Raw genomic sequence first — 13,073 nt, 5'->3', positions numbered from 1 at the left:
CATCCTAACTATAAATCTATCCTTTTTTTTTTTTTTTTCTTTTACAAAAATGCTTTTGTGAATCCTTCATAGCTGGTAGTTTTCCTCAGTATTCCTCTGCTAGCATCTGCCATATGGCCTGGCATTTGTACAGAGACTTACAAAATGTCTGTTGGTTGAGTTGTGTAGATGAATTAATGGTTAAATGAGAACTGAAGTGTGCGAGATAACAGATATTACTTCTGTTCTTTTCTTAAGGACCTGTCCTGAATGGGCACAGTATTTCTGACTATACCCTCAGTGCAGGCACCACAGCCATGAATGCCCAAAGGCTCTTAAGAGCTGCTAAACTGAACAAACCCATTCTCCTGGAGGGTTCACCTGGTGTTGGCAAGACAAGTTTGGTGGCTGCATTAGCAAAGGCTTCAGGAAATACCCTGGTTCGAATCAACTTGTCAGAACAGACGGTAAGCTAAGGCAGCCCAAAATGCCAATGAATAAAGAGAGGTAGGATTGTTTATCTACTTATAAAGATTCCTGGTGAAAAATCAGGACTCTTAGCACCAAAACCATGTCATAGTGGTGATAAGTATCACAGAAACATGCAAACTAAGTCTTGTGCACTCTTCATGGCCTGCAATATTCTTCTCTTATTTAGATGTTTTAATTCCATTTTTTTTTTGACAAAGGGCTACTCATTTCTGTATTTAATGTACCATTTAATTTTTTTTTTTTCTCCTTTCTCAAAAATCTTAGAAGTAAAGTAACTTGGAGTCTGTCCTGGAACTTTCTGTGTAGACCAGACTGGCCTCAAACGCAGAGAGATCCACCTGCCTCTGCCTCCTGAGTTCTGGAATTAAAGGCACATGTCACTACTGCCTGTCTTTAAAGTAACTTTTTAAAAGTCTTAATGAACATGTGGGACAGAGATGAAACATTGATTGGGATCTGGGAGCAAGGCCCTAGCATTGATTGGTACTGCTTTTGCTAATGTTTGTGCTAAAGCTCACCAATTAATCTCCACAAAGAACTAATGATCTGAACGTGTCTGTTCAAGGAGATTGATTGATACTTGGTGCATTTTGATCAGGAGATTCTTGGGGCATGCTTAGGCTTCTGGTAGAGTCCCAAATGTTTGGGACACTACAGAAAAAGAAAAAAGGGTCAGGGAATATTGTATGATGTCCACCCAAACATCTATCATTTTAGAATTAGGGCTTTAGGTTCCAGGAGATTTGTTTTTCTCTTTTGTGTTTGTTTTTAATTTGATAACAGTGTGAACTTTTTTACAGGACATAACTGATCTGTTTGGAGCAGATCTACCTGTTGAGGGTGGCAAAGGTGGAGAGTTTGCCTGGTGTGATGGGCCCTTGCTGTCAGCTTTGAAAGCAGGCCATTGGGTCGTGTTGGATGAGGTGAGCATCAGGACCAAAATGGGATCCTAGATGGTCCTAGAGGACAAAGGGAGGTTTCTGTGAGAATCAGTCAACTGATTTGCTGCCTGCTGCTTGGGGCAGATACCCATGGTTCGAGAGGTGGGCTGGTCAGAATAGTTATTACTCAACAAAAGAGAAAGCTTAGGTTTAAGCTAAAGGCCACAGTGGCTGTATTCAAGCTTGCACCCAGGGATTGCAGGACGTTATGGGCTTGGATACCAATTTAGAGCAACTTTCTGTTTGGGAATATACAGAGGACTTAGCCTTGCTCGTAAGACATGATGAGGTTCTGGGAGAAATCACTTAGATGATTACATTTTATTGATGTACATTCTTCCACTTACTTTTTCAGTGTTATCTAAAGGCCACTCATGTCTCATATCTGTGAGCTCTGACTCAGAATCTGTAGGCCTATTTTTAGTTTGTTCTTTTCATTCTTTATGCCACAAAACTATTGGTGAAAGTTAACTCTGTAGACCCTCTTTGTGTTTGTGTTCAGTATTTGACCGTGTTGTTACAGAGACCAGTGGAAGTTCATTATAATCCACATAATTAAACATGTTCAAAGATAAGTTTAGTCTGTATATTTCCTTATATTACTTAAAAACTTATATGGGGGTAGGATAGATGGTTTGGTGGTTGAGAAAGCTGCTGTTCAGTTTCAGTATTCACATTAGTGGTTCCCAACCATTTATAATTCCAGTTCCAAGGGATCCAGGAGCTTCTGAACTTCAGCAGGCACCAGGGACACATGTGGTGCACATACATACATGCTAGTAAAGCACTAATGCACATAAAATAAATAAATATAAAAGAAATTAAAGCCATATATAGGCTTTGTATTTATGCATATTTACACAATTACATATATAAATATAAATTATGTAATAATATTTATGCATACCCCAAATCTTTTACAGTATATGAGAAATAAAATAAGATTTGAGTTTCTCTGACTTTAATCAAGAAAACCTATTTTACTTTACTAGCTATAATTATTTGCTTGTCTTTTGTTATGGCTATACACTGAAATAATGAAACAGATACTTCCAATTTCTCTCCCAAATAGCTCAACCTAGCTTCTCAGTCCGTACTAGAAGGCCTCAATGCGTGTTTTGATCATCGAGGAGAAATCTATGTGCCAGAGCTAGGCATGAGCTTTCAAGTTCAGCATGAAAAGACCAGGATTTTTGGTTGTCAGAATCCCTTTAGACAAGGAGGCGGGAGGAAGGGCTTGCCTAAGTCTTTCCTTAACAGATTCACTCAGGTAAGATTCCCTGCTGCCCTAGTAACCAGTTGATGTTAGCATATCCACTGTGTATATAATAGAGGCCATACTGAATGGCACCCCTTCCCTATCTTTTTCCTGTCTGTACTGTGACCTGGAGACCTTAGTGTGTTACCATTTAGAAGGTTACTGCCCTTAAAAGGATTTCAAAATTATGCTCTGGCATAGAGGCTGGTCATTAATGATTTCAAGTGGTGAACTTTTACAGGTTTTGTAATGAAAGTAATATATTTCAGGATTAAAATTTGAGAATACAAAATTGCCATGAGATGAGCATAGTGTCACATGTCTTTAATCCCAGTGCTTGGAAAGCAGAGAGAGGTGAATCTCTGTGAGTTCAAGGTCAGCCTAGTCTACATAGTGAGCTCCAGGACAACCAGGACTACACAGTGAGACCCTGTCTCAAACAAACAAACAAAGAAAACTTGTACGAATAAAAACCAGTAACCCTCCATCTATCATTAGATGTTACCTCTAATACCCTGTTTGCTGATGGTTAAGAATTTTCTGAGTATCATTTAATCATGTTTATTGTGCTGGAGAGGTGGCTCAGTGGTTAAGAGCAGAGGTTGCTCTTGGAGAGGACCTTGATTTGATTCCCAGCCCGGCTGCTCATAACCATCTCAGTCCCAGGGGATCTGACATCCTCTTCTGACCTCAACAGGCACCAGCCACAAATGTGGTAAACATGCATGCATACATGCAGACAAAACACTAATGCACATAAAATAATAAAGTTAACTTTTAAAAACGAATGTTTATGGGCTGGAGATATGGCTCAGAGGTTAGGAGCACTGCCTGCTTATCCAGGGGTCCTGAGTTCAATTCCCAGCAGCAGCATGGTGGCTCACAACCATCTGCAATTCAATCTGGTGCCCTCTTGTGGCATGTAAGCAGAACACTGTATATGTAATAAATAAATAAATCTTTAAAAAATGTTTTATGGGCTGGAGAGATGGCTCAGAGGTTAAGAGCACTGACTACTGTTCCAGACGTCCTGAGTTCAATTCCCAGCAACCACATGGTGGCTCACAGCCATCTGTTATGAGGTCTGGTGCCCTCTTCTGGTGTGCAGATATACATGGAAGCAGAATGTTATATGCATAATAAATAAATAAAATCTTTAAAAAGTTTCAAAAAAATGTTTATTATGAAAATTGTCACACATAGAAAAGTTGGGTGAATTCTATAGCAATCATGTCCATACTATCTGAATCTGAAGTATTTAAGAATACTTGTAGGAAATTCTTGAAAACAAATGCAATCTAAAAGTGAATTTCATGGGTCTCTTTTCTTTAATTTACTAGATAAAGCTTAAAAGCCTAGCCTATTTTTTATATTTTGAAATTTATAGTTTTTCATTGCAAGACATTTTAAAAACTCAACTATTGTTCTTTAGTACTAAGTAGAACTAGCACACAGCATGTTAGGAGTGTCATTTTCTAAAGAAAAGCATTGATATTATGTGATGTTTGGGTCTTACAGGTCTTTGTGGATCCCCTTACGGTAGTTGACATGGAGTTCATTGCCAGTACTTTGTTCCCAGCCATTGACAAAAGTATTGTTAAGAAAATGGTAGCTTTCAATAACCATGTAAGTACCAACTTGTGTTTTCCTTACTCTTTTGAACCATCATTTCCTCAGAGCAAGACTACCAAATTACCAGTCTGATGAAAGAAATGTAGAATTTCTGCAAGTTTGTAGTGGAATGTGAGCTACTCTTTTGATGGTTATATCTTTCCTACATTGTGAAGCAAAGCAGTGATGCTTGAAGGGTCTTCTTGGCATTTGGAAGTTTAGGTTAGGAGGAATCATTTGAATCAAACCTAGTAATTTCCATTTTAGGTCCTATATGTATATGTAACATATTTATTGTTATAACGTACATAGTGCAGTGCCTGATAGGATTGATATTCAATAAGAATGTTTTATTTCTAGATTGATCATGAAGTGACTGTTGAGAAGAAATGGGGGCAAAAAGGGGGACCCTGGGAATTCAACCTCCGAGACCTTTTCCGCTGGTGTCAGTTGATGCTGGTTGACCAATCTCCTGGCTGCTATGATCCTAGTCAGCATGTGTTTCTAGTTTATGGTGAAAGAATGAGAACCAGAGAGGACAAAGAAAAAGTGAGTCTCATATTTCTTCATTCATCTTTCTTTCTAAAAACCAGTTCCTTCTGAAGATAGAATAGATAGATAGAATGAATGCCTTTGGCATTTCAGACATTGCTAGGACATATGAAACACTCCACTGTCCTAGCACAGTTTTGCATAGACAATTTGCTTCTATGTCTATACATAGTCACAAACCTTAGAGCAGAATTGCCAGCACTTGCCTGGTTTCTGTTTCTAGCATGATGTAGATAAAAACAATATTGTCCTCCAATAATAGAGAGCTTGGCTTTCAGTTCTTTCTAGGTTCAAACAAGGATATTGCTGTAATCCAGCAGAACTGAAGTTTGCAGGTGGTTTTGTTGTTAGGTTCTTAATAATTCAGTGTCAAAATATGATGTATTTTATCTAGAAAGCATAAGTAGATATAAAGAGAAGATAATTTTGTTTTGTTTTTCCTTTTTTTTCTGTTTTGTTTTTCACCCGACAAGAGAAGATATTTTGTATCTAAGTGGACTATAAATACACCTTTGAAAACAGAACTTGACACTAGGATTCTAGTTTACAGTTAGAGTCTTCTGTGCTTTTGTGTATAACTGAGATTTTCCTGTGTTGTCCAAGCTGATCACAAATGTCTGGATTCATGTGATCTTCCTACCTCAGCCTTCCCTGGCAAGACACCAGGCATGCTTCACTGTACCTTGTTCTTGTGCATTTGGGCTTGTGTAAAGTCTTACTCATTAAATTCAGAACAGATGTGACAGGAAGTGCTGTCAGTCTTGGAATCTTAGAGGACACAGAAGCAGTTGATAGGGTGGGCCCAGTTTAGGTGCTCTGTGCTTTACTTGCTGTTGTTTCTACTAAATCTCATCATTTAAAGAGGAATTATTGGGGAAGAGAGAAATGGCTCAGGGCTAAGAGTGCTGGCTATGCAAGCATGAAGCCCAGAGTTGAGATTCCATCACCCACAATAACAGCCAGGCATGAATCCCTCCCCAGCCTGTAACCCCATTGAATGGGGTGGTAATGAGGACTGCTGGTTGCAAGCTTAGCTACCCAACAGGAGCTCTAGGTTCAGTTGGAATGTGATGGGGGAAGACATCTGGCCTCTGCCCATGTACACAGCTCCCTCCTCACCATTTCCTCTTTGCCCCAGGCTCCGTGTCTGTCTCTGAGAGGAAGTGAATTGATGTGCATACCAGTTCATGTATTAGAAGCAATAATTCTTTTGGAGAAATGCGAATGTATGACAAATCAAATGAATTTCATAACCCTCTTACTGGATTGCCCACATTCACTTATAAATAGTATTCAGAACTACTCAAATGTTGACAGCTCATTACCTACAAAATAGCTTTCAGTCATTGCATCAGGATAAAATGTTCAGCTAGTATATTTTGGCTGTTTTATTATTCCATAATTCACATAACATTAGGCTAGTCTTCATTTTGCAAAGTTCACATGGCATTAGCTAGTTGTTTAATTTGTTAGTCTCACAATATGAGCATCTCTGAAAATAGGAAGTCAGTGAAATGCAATAAAAGCTGCAGTACTAAAGAGGAAGATTCCACACCTGACCTTACATGGAAGGTCAGTCAAAACATGGCATACTAGCTGAGTTGTGGTGGCACACACCTTTAATCTCAACACTCAGGAGGCAAAGCTGGACAGATCCTATATTCAAAGCCTGGTCTGCATAATAAGTTCCAGGACTACACAGAGAAATTGTGGCAGAGGCAAGCTTAACTATTGATTCAAGCTAGCCTGGTCTACTTGGAGAGTTCCAGGCCAGTCAGGGCTACATGGTAAGACCCTCTCTCAAAAAGAAACCATAGAGCCAGTGGTGGCACACACCTTTAATCCCAGCACTTGAGAGACAGAGGCAGGCGGATGGATCTCTTTGAGTTTGAGGCCAGCCTGGTCTACAGAGTGAGTTCCAGGACAACCAGGACTATTTCACAGAGAATCCTTGTCTCAAAAAGCAAAACAAGAAAACAAAAAAACCATGGGCATACTAAAAACATCAAATGCTAAATATTTAGAGTGTTGTTGAAATCTGAGTGTTTAGTCTCATATTAACCAGATATCTTATGTAGATGCAAAATAAAGAACTGGACATTTAGAATATTTCTGGTCACAAACACTTCAAATGAACACTCAGCCTACAGTATATTGTTTGGAACTATAATGTTCACCAGTTTTCAAGTTGTTTGCTGTGGTCTGAGGAGAGTTTCCCCACTCCTCCATTTCAGAATTGCTCTAATTGAGCAAATTAGGGGGCTTTGAATAAAAGATGATGAAAAGTAAAAATAGTGAACATTGGGGTATTAAAAACCCAGATAAATGAATCTGTTTTTGTTAAAAAAAACAAATAAACCAGCTAGATGGTAAGTTTACTCTGTTGACTGTGTCAGAACATTGGGAAGAAAGGAAGCTCTAGTGTGAGCCGTGAGCCGAGCGCCTGGAGGTATCTGACAGCAAGACTATTCATGACACTTAGGATTTCACTTACACTGTTCCACAGTGATTGTGAGGTTTTCTTATTTTTTTATTTTCTGATGCTTTTCAACTTTGGAACAATTTTGGGTGTGATTCTAATTTTTCTTCTTCCTTTGTGCTTGTTAGTATTTGTTTGTTTGTTTGTTTTTTTCGAGACAGGGTTTCTCTGTGTAGCTTTGGAGCCTATCCTGGCACTGACTCTGGAGACCAGGCTGGCCTCGAACTCACAGAGATCCACCCGCCTCTGCCTCCCGAGTGCTGGGATTAAAGGCGTGCGCCACCAACTCCCGGCTGCTTGTTAGTATTTTAACTCCTCCTACCTAGTCTCACAGACTCCTTAGGCTTTAAAAATAAATCAGTAGACAAGTAGTTGCTAGTTTCTAAAAGCAGTGTTTCAGGGAGTCTGTATTATTGATTAGATGAATAATTTATGAAGTAGAAATAATAACTTTTCTGCAATGTTGTGCTCTAGCTAGTACATATTTCCTCATACTCTTCATGTTCGCCATGATGGGTTTTTTATTTATGCTTTTTTTTTTCTCCCAAGATGTGATTTCCCTATATAACTACCCTGGCTGTCCTGGAACTCACTCTGTAGACTAGGCTGACCTCAAACTCACAGAGATCCTCCTGCCTCTACCTCCCGAGTGCTGGGATTAAAGGCATGCACCACCATTGCCTGGCTTCACTGATACTTTTATAAAGTAAAAGCAAATGTTTTATGTCAAGATTGGCCATACTGCCGTGGCTTTGTTTTAATTTATACTATAATTTTACTGAAATCTCAAGTAGTTTGAGGTCATATAACTACTATTTAATTTTAAGTGTGTGGGTGCTTGGCCTGCATGTATATCTAAATCACATGCATGACTGATAGCCACAGAGGCTAGAAGGTATCGGATTCCCTAGAACTAAAGGTACTGATAGTTGTGAGCCACCAGGTGAGTGCTGGGAATCAAGCTGGGGTCTTCTTGAAGAACAGCCAGTGTTTTTAACCACTGAGCCACCTCTCTGCCTCTATTACTCAGTTCTTGAGCTCGTTACTTTTGTTGTTAATATAGTTTATGCTTTTTGTTTTGGTTTTTGACACTAGATCTTGATGTATCTGAGACTGAACTAGCACTATGTAGCCCAGACTTGTCATAAACTTGTGTTCCTCCTGCCTTAGCCTTCCCATGCTGGGATTATAGGGATGTGCTTCAATACCCAGCCTTACCCTGTGATGTTTGTAAGAGAAAACTCAAAGGGAAAGGAAAGCATTTGCTGTTATTGTCTAAGTGTAGGGACTTGTCACTGCTTGTTCTCTGAGAGGATTCATTTCATCATCAGGTAAGAATTTATAATGATTTGTATTCTCATTCCATTATCTTTCTTTAGATCATCACTGTATTTAAGGATGTGTTTGCTTCTAATTCCAAGCCGTATATGGGGACTAGACTATTTCATATCACTCCCTGTGATGTTCAGGTAAAAAGACTAGAATAACCCTTTCTCCCTTGACAGTTTTCCATGGTTTCTTCTACCTCACTACATGTCACTGCCATGTTTTCTTCAGATCGGCTACTCAGTCCTTTCTCGAAGCAGCTATGTTCCTCATCCATCTCACCGGCCGCTGTCACTCCTACACCAGTCTTTCCAGTCTCTGGAACCCATCATGAAGTGTGTGCAGATGAGTTGGATGGTCATCCTTGTGGGGCCAGCCTCTGTGGGCAAGACCAGCCTGGTCCAGCTTCTGGCACACCTTACTGGCCACACCTTAAAGGTCATGGCTATGAATAGTGCAATGGATACTACTGAGCTTCTTGGCGGATTTGAGCAGGTACCTGGTATACTTTTACATTGCCAGGCATAACACAATAAACTTTTTGCCTGTTATGGCAACTTTAATATTAGTAGTGACTACATATGCTCTCTCTTTGGCCAATGGCTTTTCCTGTGCTCTGGAAATTGCAGGTTGATATTATCCGACCTTGGAGACTACTACTTGAGAAAGTAGAGCACACTGTGAGGGTACTGCTAAGGGACAGTCTTCTTACCAGTGCTGATGATACAGAAGTAGTGTTGCGAGCCTGGAGTCATTTCCTTCTGACATACAAACCTAAATGTCTTGGTGAAGATGGAAAAGGTGTCACCATAGAGATAGTCAACAAACTGGAAGCAGTATTGCTACTTATGCAGCGACTCAATAATAAAATCAACTCATACTCCAAAGCAGGTATGTGTTTATGATATATTTATCATACACTTAGCATTTCCTATCTTGTGTCTATAGGAATATATTTGGGAAATGCCATGTCATATTTTTAATACATGTTATGATTGCTACTCAAAACTTGAATATTTACTTTGAAAGTAAAATGCTGGAAGAAAGGAATTCAGGTTGATAATACTGTAAAGGGGAATACAAAAATAACTGGTTACCAAACTGTGTTCTTCATTTTATGCTTATTCAGCTACAGGTCATACATAATACCTGTCACTATCAAGTATTTTTTGTTTAGTTTTGTTTTTACTTAATAGTACTTCCTCACAAAATGAGCATTTTCATTTTTCCCTCTGTGTTGAAATCTGACTGGATGTTAGATACTGATTTTAAATTGCAAAATACTACATTTTATTTTATTTTATTAAAGATTTTATTTGTTTATTATATATACAACATTCTGCTTCCATGTGTATCTGCACACCAGAAGAGGGCACCAGATCTCATAACGGATGGTTGTGAGCCACCATGTGGTTGCTGGGAATTGAACTCAGGACCCCTGGAAGAGCAGACGGTGCTCTTAACCTCTGAGCCATCTCTCCAACCCCTATATTTTATTTTTTAAAGTCATTTAACTTTTCTTGGTAGGTAATAAGCTGCCTATGGATTATTTTAATCTTTTTAGGATAGCTTCTATGCTTTTCAGGGCTGAGGAGGAATAGCATTTTACTCTTGTGACATGACCCTGAAGCATCTCATGTCATTTGCTGAATGCTGTGTATTTTCTGAGAGGTTGCTCCTTGGGCTGGTGGCAACTGGAAGAGACCCAGTTTTAGTCCAGCCCAATCTTTGTATAGATGACTTTTATATGGATGTGCGGGTTATTTAAACAAACGCACCAGGTCCTCTTCCAGGGACTTCAAAACATTCTCTGAGGAGTCCCTCCTTTAAAGTATGCTGCTGTTCTTTCAAGTTGTTCCACCTGACCTCAATTCAGTGAGATCCTGTGTCTTTGGTTTCCCTCCCCTCTTGTAGCTTCCTACAAAAGCAATTGTAGGATTCATCTTGGTTTTTACCTCTCTGCTCTCAGGTACACCGTGTTGTGCTTCCTTTTATTCTGTCCCATTTTCCAGTTAAAAATCTGTTAACTGTTTTCCAGTTAAAAAAAGTCTGTTCTCATTGCTCAAAGCAAGAATCCAGTGTAACATCATTTCTAACAAAATAACTGTTTTAAAAATCCTAGACCAGGGCTGTTAGTGCTAAACTATAAAGTATTTGTGAACTATACCTATGGATGGATGGATGGATGGATGGATGGATGGATGGATGGATGGATGGATGGATGATCTCTTCACTATAAAGAAAATGTAGTTGAGTGACAAAAAGTTGGTTATACTTTTTGTCAGCGTATAGATTCTTAATATAGAATTATAATGTAGTGGATGAGAGACCTTCCTTTGGACATTTTTGAAATTGAAAGACACTAACATTATTCATCAGAGTCAACACTGAGTCTGTGGCTATTTGGAAAGTTATTGAAACTTTTTGTCTATATTGAACATAATTTTATTATCTCTGTTTAAACAGTGTTGGATTTGTTTTGTGGTTATCCTGGGCAGATGGCTGCTTTAACATTGTGTTTAAGTGTGGTGCTTATTGTCTATAATGTTACAGACTTTGCCAAACTTGTCGAAGAGTTCCGGAGTTTCGGCGTAAAGCTTCTGCAGTCAGCCAGCGGCCGGAGTCATGGCAGCTTTGAATGGGTTGACAGCATGTTAGTTCAGGCCCTGAAGTCTGGAGATTGGCTTTTGATGGACAATGTTAACTTCTGCAAGTAAGAATCCATTCATGCTCCGTGATGACAAATCCTGAGTGGGTCTGGCTGAAACTTGGCATGTGTTTGTTACCTGTAAACATACACACTGAGGTTCTCTGTATTTTTAATCTGTTGACTTTCTCACTAGCAGTGCATCTTCAGCCATATAAACAGTCTGGGTTGGTCATTCAATGACTAAAGTAAAGGCTAACAAAATTGGATTGCTTTTCTATACAGCACTGGGCCTTTTAACATTAGAGATTACTTATTAGGGTCATTTTAAATACTGATTTTTCTGAAATACTGGATCCAATATAGACAATCATTAGTATTACTAATCACCACAAGTCATCCTACTTTTTAATACTAGAACAAGGAAAAGGGCAAATAGGAAATTTCTATATTAGAAGTTATTTTTAAGTGGTGGTTTCTCTTTGGATCTTTTTTCTGGATGTTTTCAATTGAAATCCTGGTACCTTCAAGTATATTTGATAACTTCAATTTTCTGTGTTCCATTTATTCAGCAAATGTGTGTACTTTTATAAAGCTATGTGGCTTAGGGAATGGGAATGAGAAAAGGGAGCTGGCCCTTGGAAGAGATCAAAGTGCTGTATGGGGTGGTCTCTGGGAAGGAGATGTGGGTCTGAATGCAAGTGCAAGCATGTGTAAAGAGTATTGGAGTCACGCTAACATGGTGTCCTGAATGTCATTTGAATTCTCTTTGTGCAGTCCATCAGTGCTGGATCGCCTGAATGCTTTGCTGGAGCCTGGTGGTGTCCTCACCATTAACGAGAGAGGAATGGTAAATGGAACCACTTCCACAATAACACCACATCCTGGTTTCAGGTACGATAAGTTTCTAATAAAGGTTTTGGTGGCTTCAGTAACAAAGACATCAATTAGAACCTCTTTGTAAACTGTGCACCGTGTTCTGAGAAGGCTACCTGATAAAATGTATATATTAAGACCCTCCTGTTTGGTAGGCTTTGAGGACAGCAGAATACACAAAGATGTGAGGTTCTTCTCTAGGATTAACAGTGAGGTGTAAAAGTCACAATCCTTTGCTGATAGCCCAGGGAGAAGAAAATGTGTCCTGTGTTAACTGGGGTCTCGTGGGTGGGACTTGTGAGTTGAAAAGAAAGAAGGATGGCATCTGTGGTTTGGCTGAAGTAACTGGGCAAATGAGAAGGGGAATACTAGCAGAAGAGCAGGTTTGGTATGGGACAGCTAGTCAGGAGTCTGTTCTTTTTCTAATGTTAGTAGAGATGTCAGACAGCTACATGAGGATGTATAGGGACATTGATGAAGAAAAATTGACTGTTCTGTAACAGTCAACAAACAAACAAAAGTTGTACTGTAACAACAAAAGTTGTACTGGCTAGATTTATGTCGACTTGATACAAACTAGAGTCATTTTAGAGGAGGCAACCCTAAAAAAAAAAAAAAAAAAAAAATACTCCCACCAGATTGTCTTGTGGGCAAGTTTGTAGTGCATTTTCTTGACTGTCTGTGTGGGGAGGACCCAGCTCACTAGGCATTGCTACTCCTGGTCAGGTGGTCCTGGATACTATAAAAAAGCTGATGGGCTGGAGAGATGGTTCAGTGGTTAAGAGCACTGACTGTTCTTCCAGAGGTCCTGAGTTCAATTCCCAGCAACCACATGGTGGCTCACAACTATGTAGAATTAGATCAGTGCTTTCTTCTGGCATGCAGGCATACATTCTGGCTATATATATAATA

At 39.3% G+C, this 13,073-nt stretch overlaps 1 protein-coding gene across 2 annotated transcripts in view; it reads left to right on the top strand.

Annotated features, from left to right (window-relative positions):
* Mdn1 (midasin AAA ATPase 1) overlaps positions 1-13,073 on the top strand; it is a 137,743-nt gene that overhangs the window by 57,483 nt on the left and 67,187 nt on the right. For both annotated transcript variants that reach the window (XM_035439939.1, XM_027403424.2), the window contains exons 36-45: positions 238-446; positions 1,272-1,394; positions 2,485-2,682; positions 4,189-4,296; positions 4,642-4,830; positions 8,692-8,781; positions 8,870-9,133; positions 9,268-9,529; positions 11,192-11,351; positions 12,063-12,179. In XM_035439939.1, the coding sequence (XP_035295830.1) occupies positions 238-446; positions 1,272-1,394; positions 2,485-2,682; positions 4,189-4,296; positions 4,642-4,830; positions 8,692-8,781; positions 8,870-9,133; positions 9,268-9,529; positions 11,192-11,351; positions 12,063-12,179 (1,720 nt within the window). The remainder of the gene's footprint in view (positions 1-237; positions 447-1,271; positions 1,395-2,484; positions 2,683-4,188; positions 4,297-4,641; positions 4,831-8,691; positions 8,782-8,869; positions 9,134-9,267; positions 9,530-11,191; positions 11,352-12,062; positions 12,180-13,073) is intronic.

This window comes from Cricetulus griseus, chromosome 2, assembly GCF_003668045.3.
Source record: "Cricetulus griseus strain 17A/GY chromosome 2, alternate assembly CriGri-PICRH-1.0, whole genome shotgun sequence".
In the NCBI taxonomy this organism is placed as follows: Eukaryota; Metazoa; Chordata; class Mammalia; order Rodentia; family Cricetidae; genus Cricetulus; species Cricetulus griseus.
This window is presented reverse-complemented; position numbering and strand designations above follow the sequence as displayed.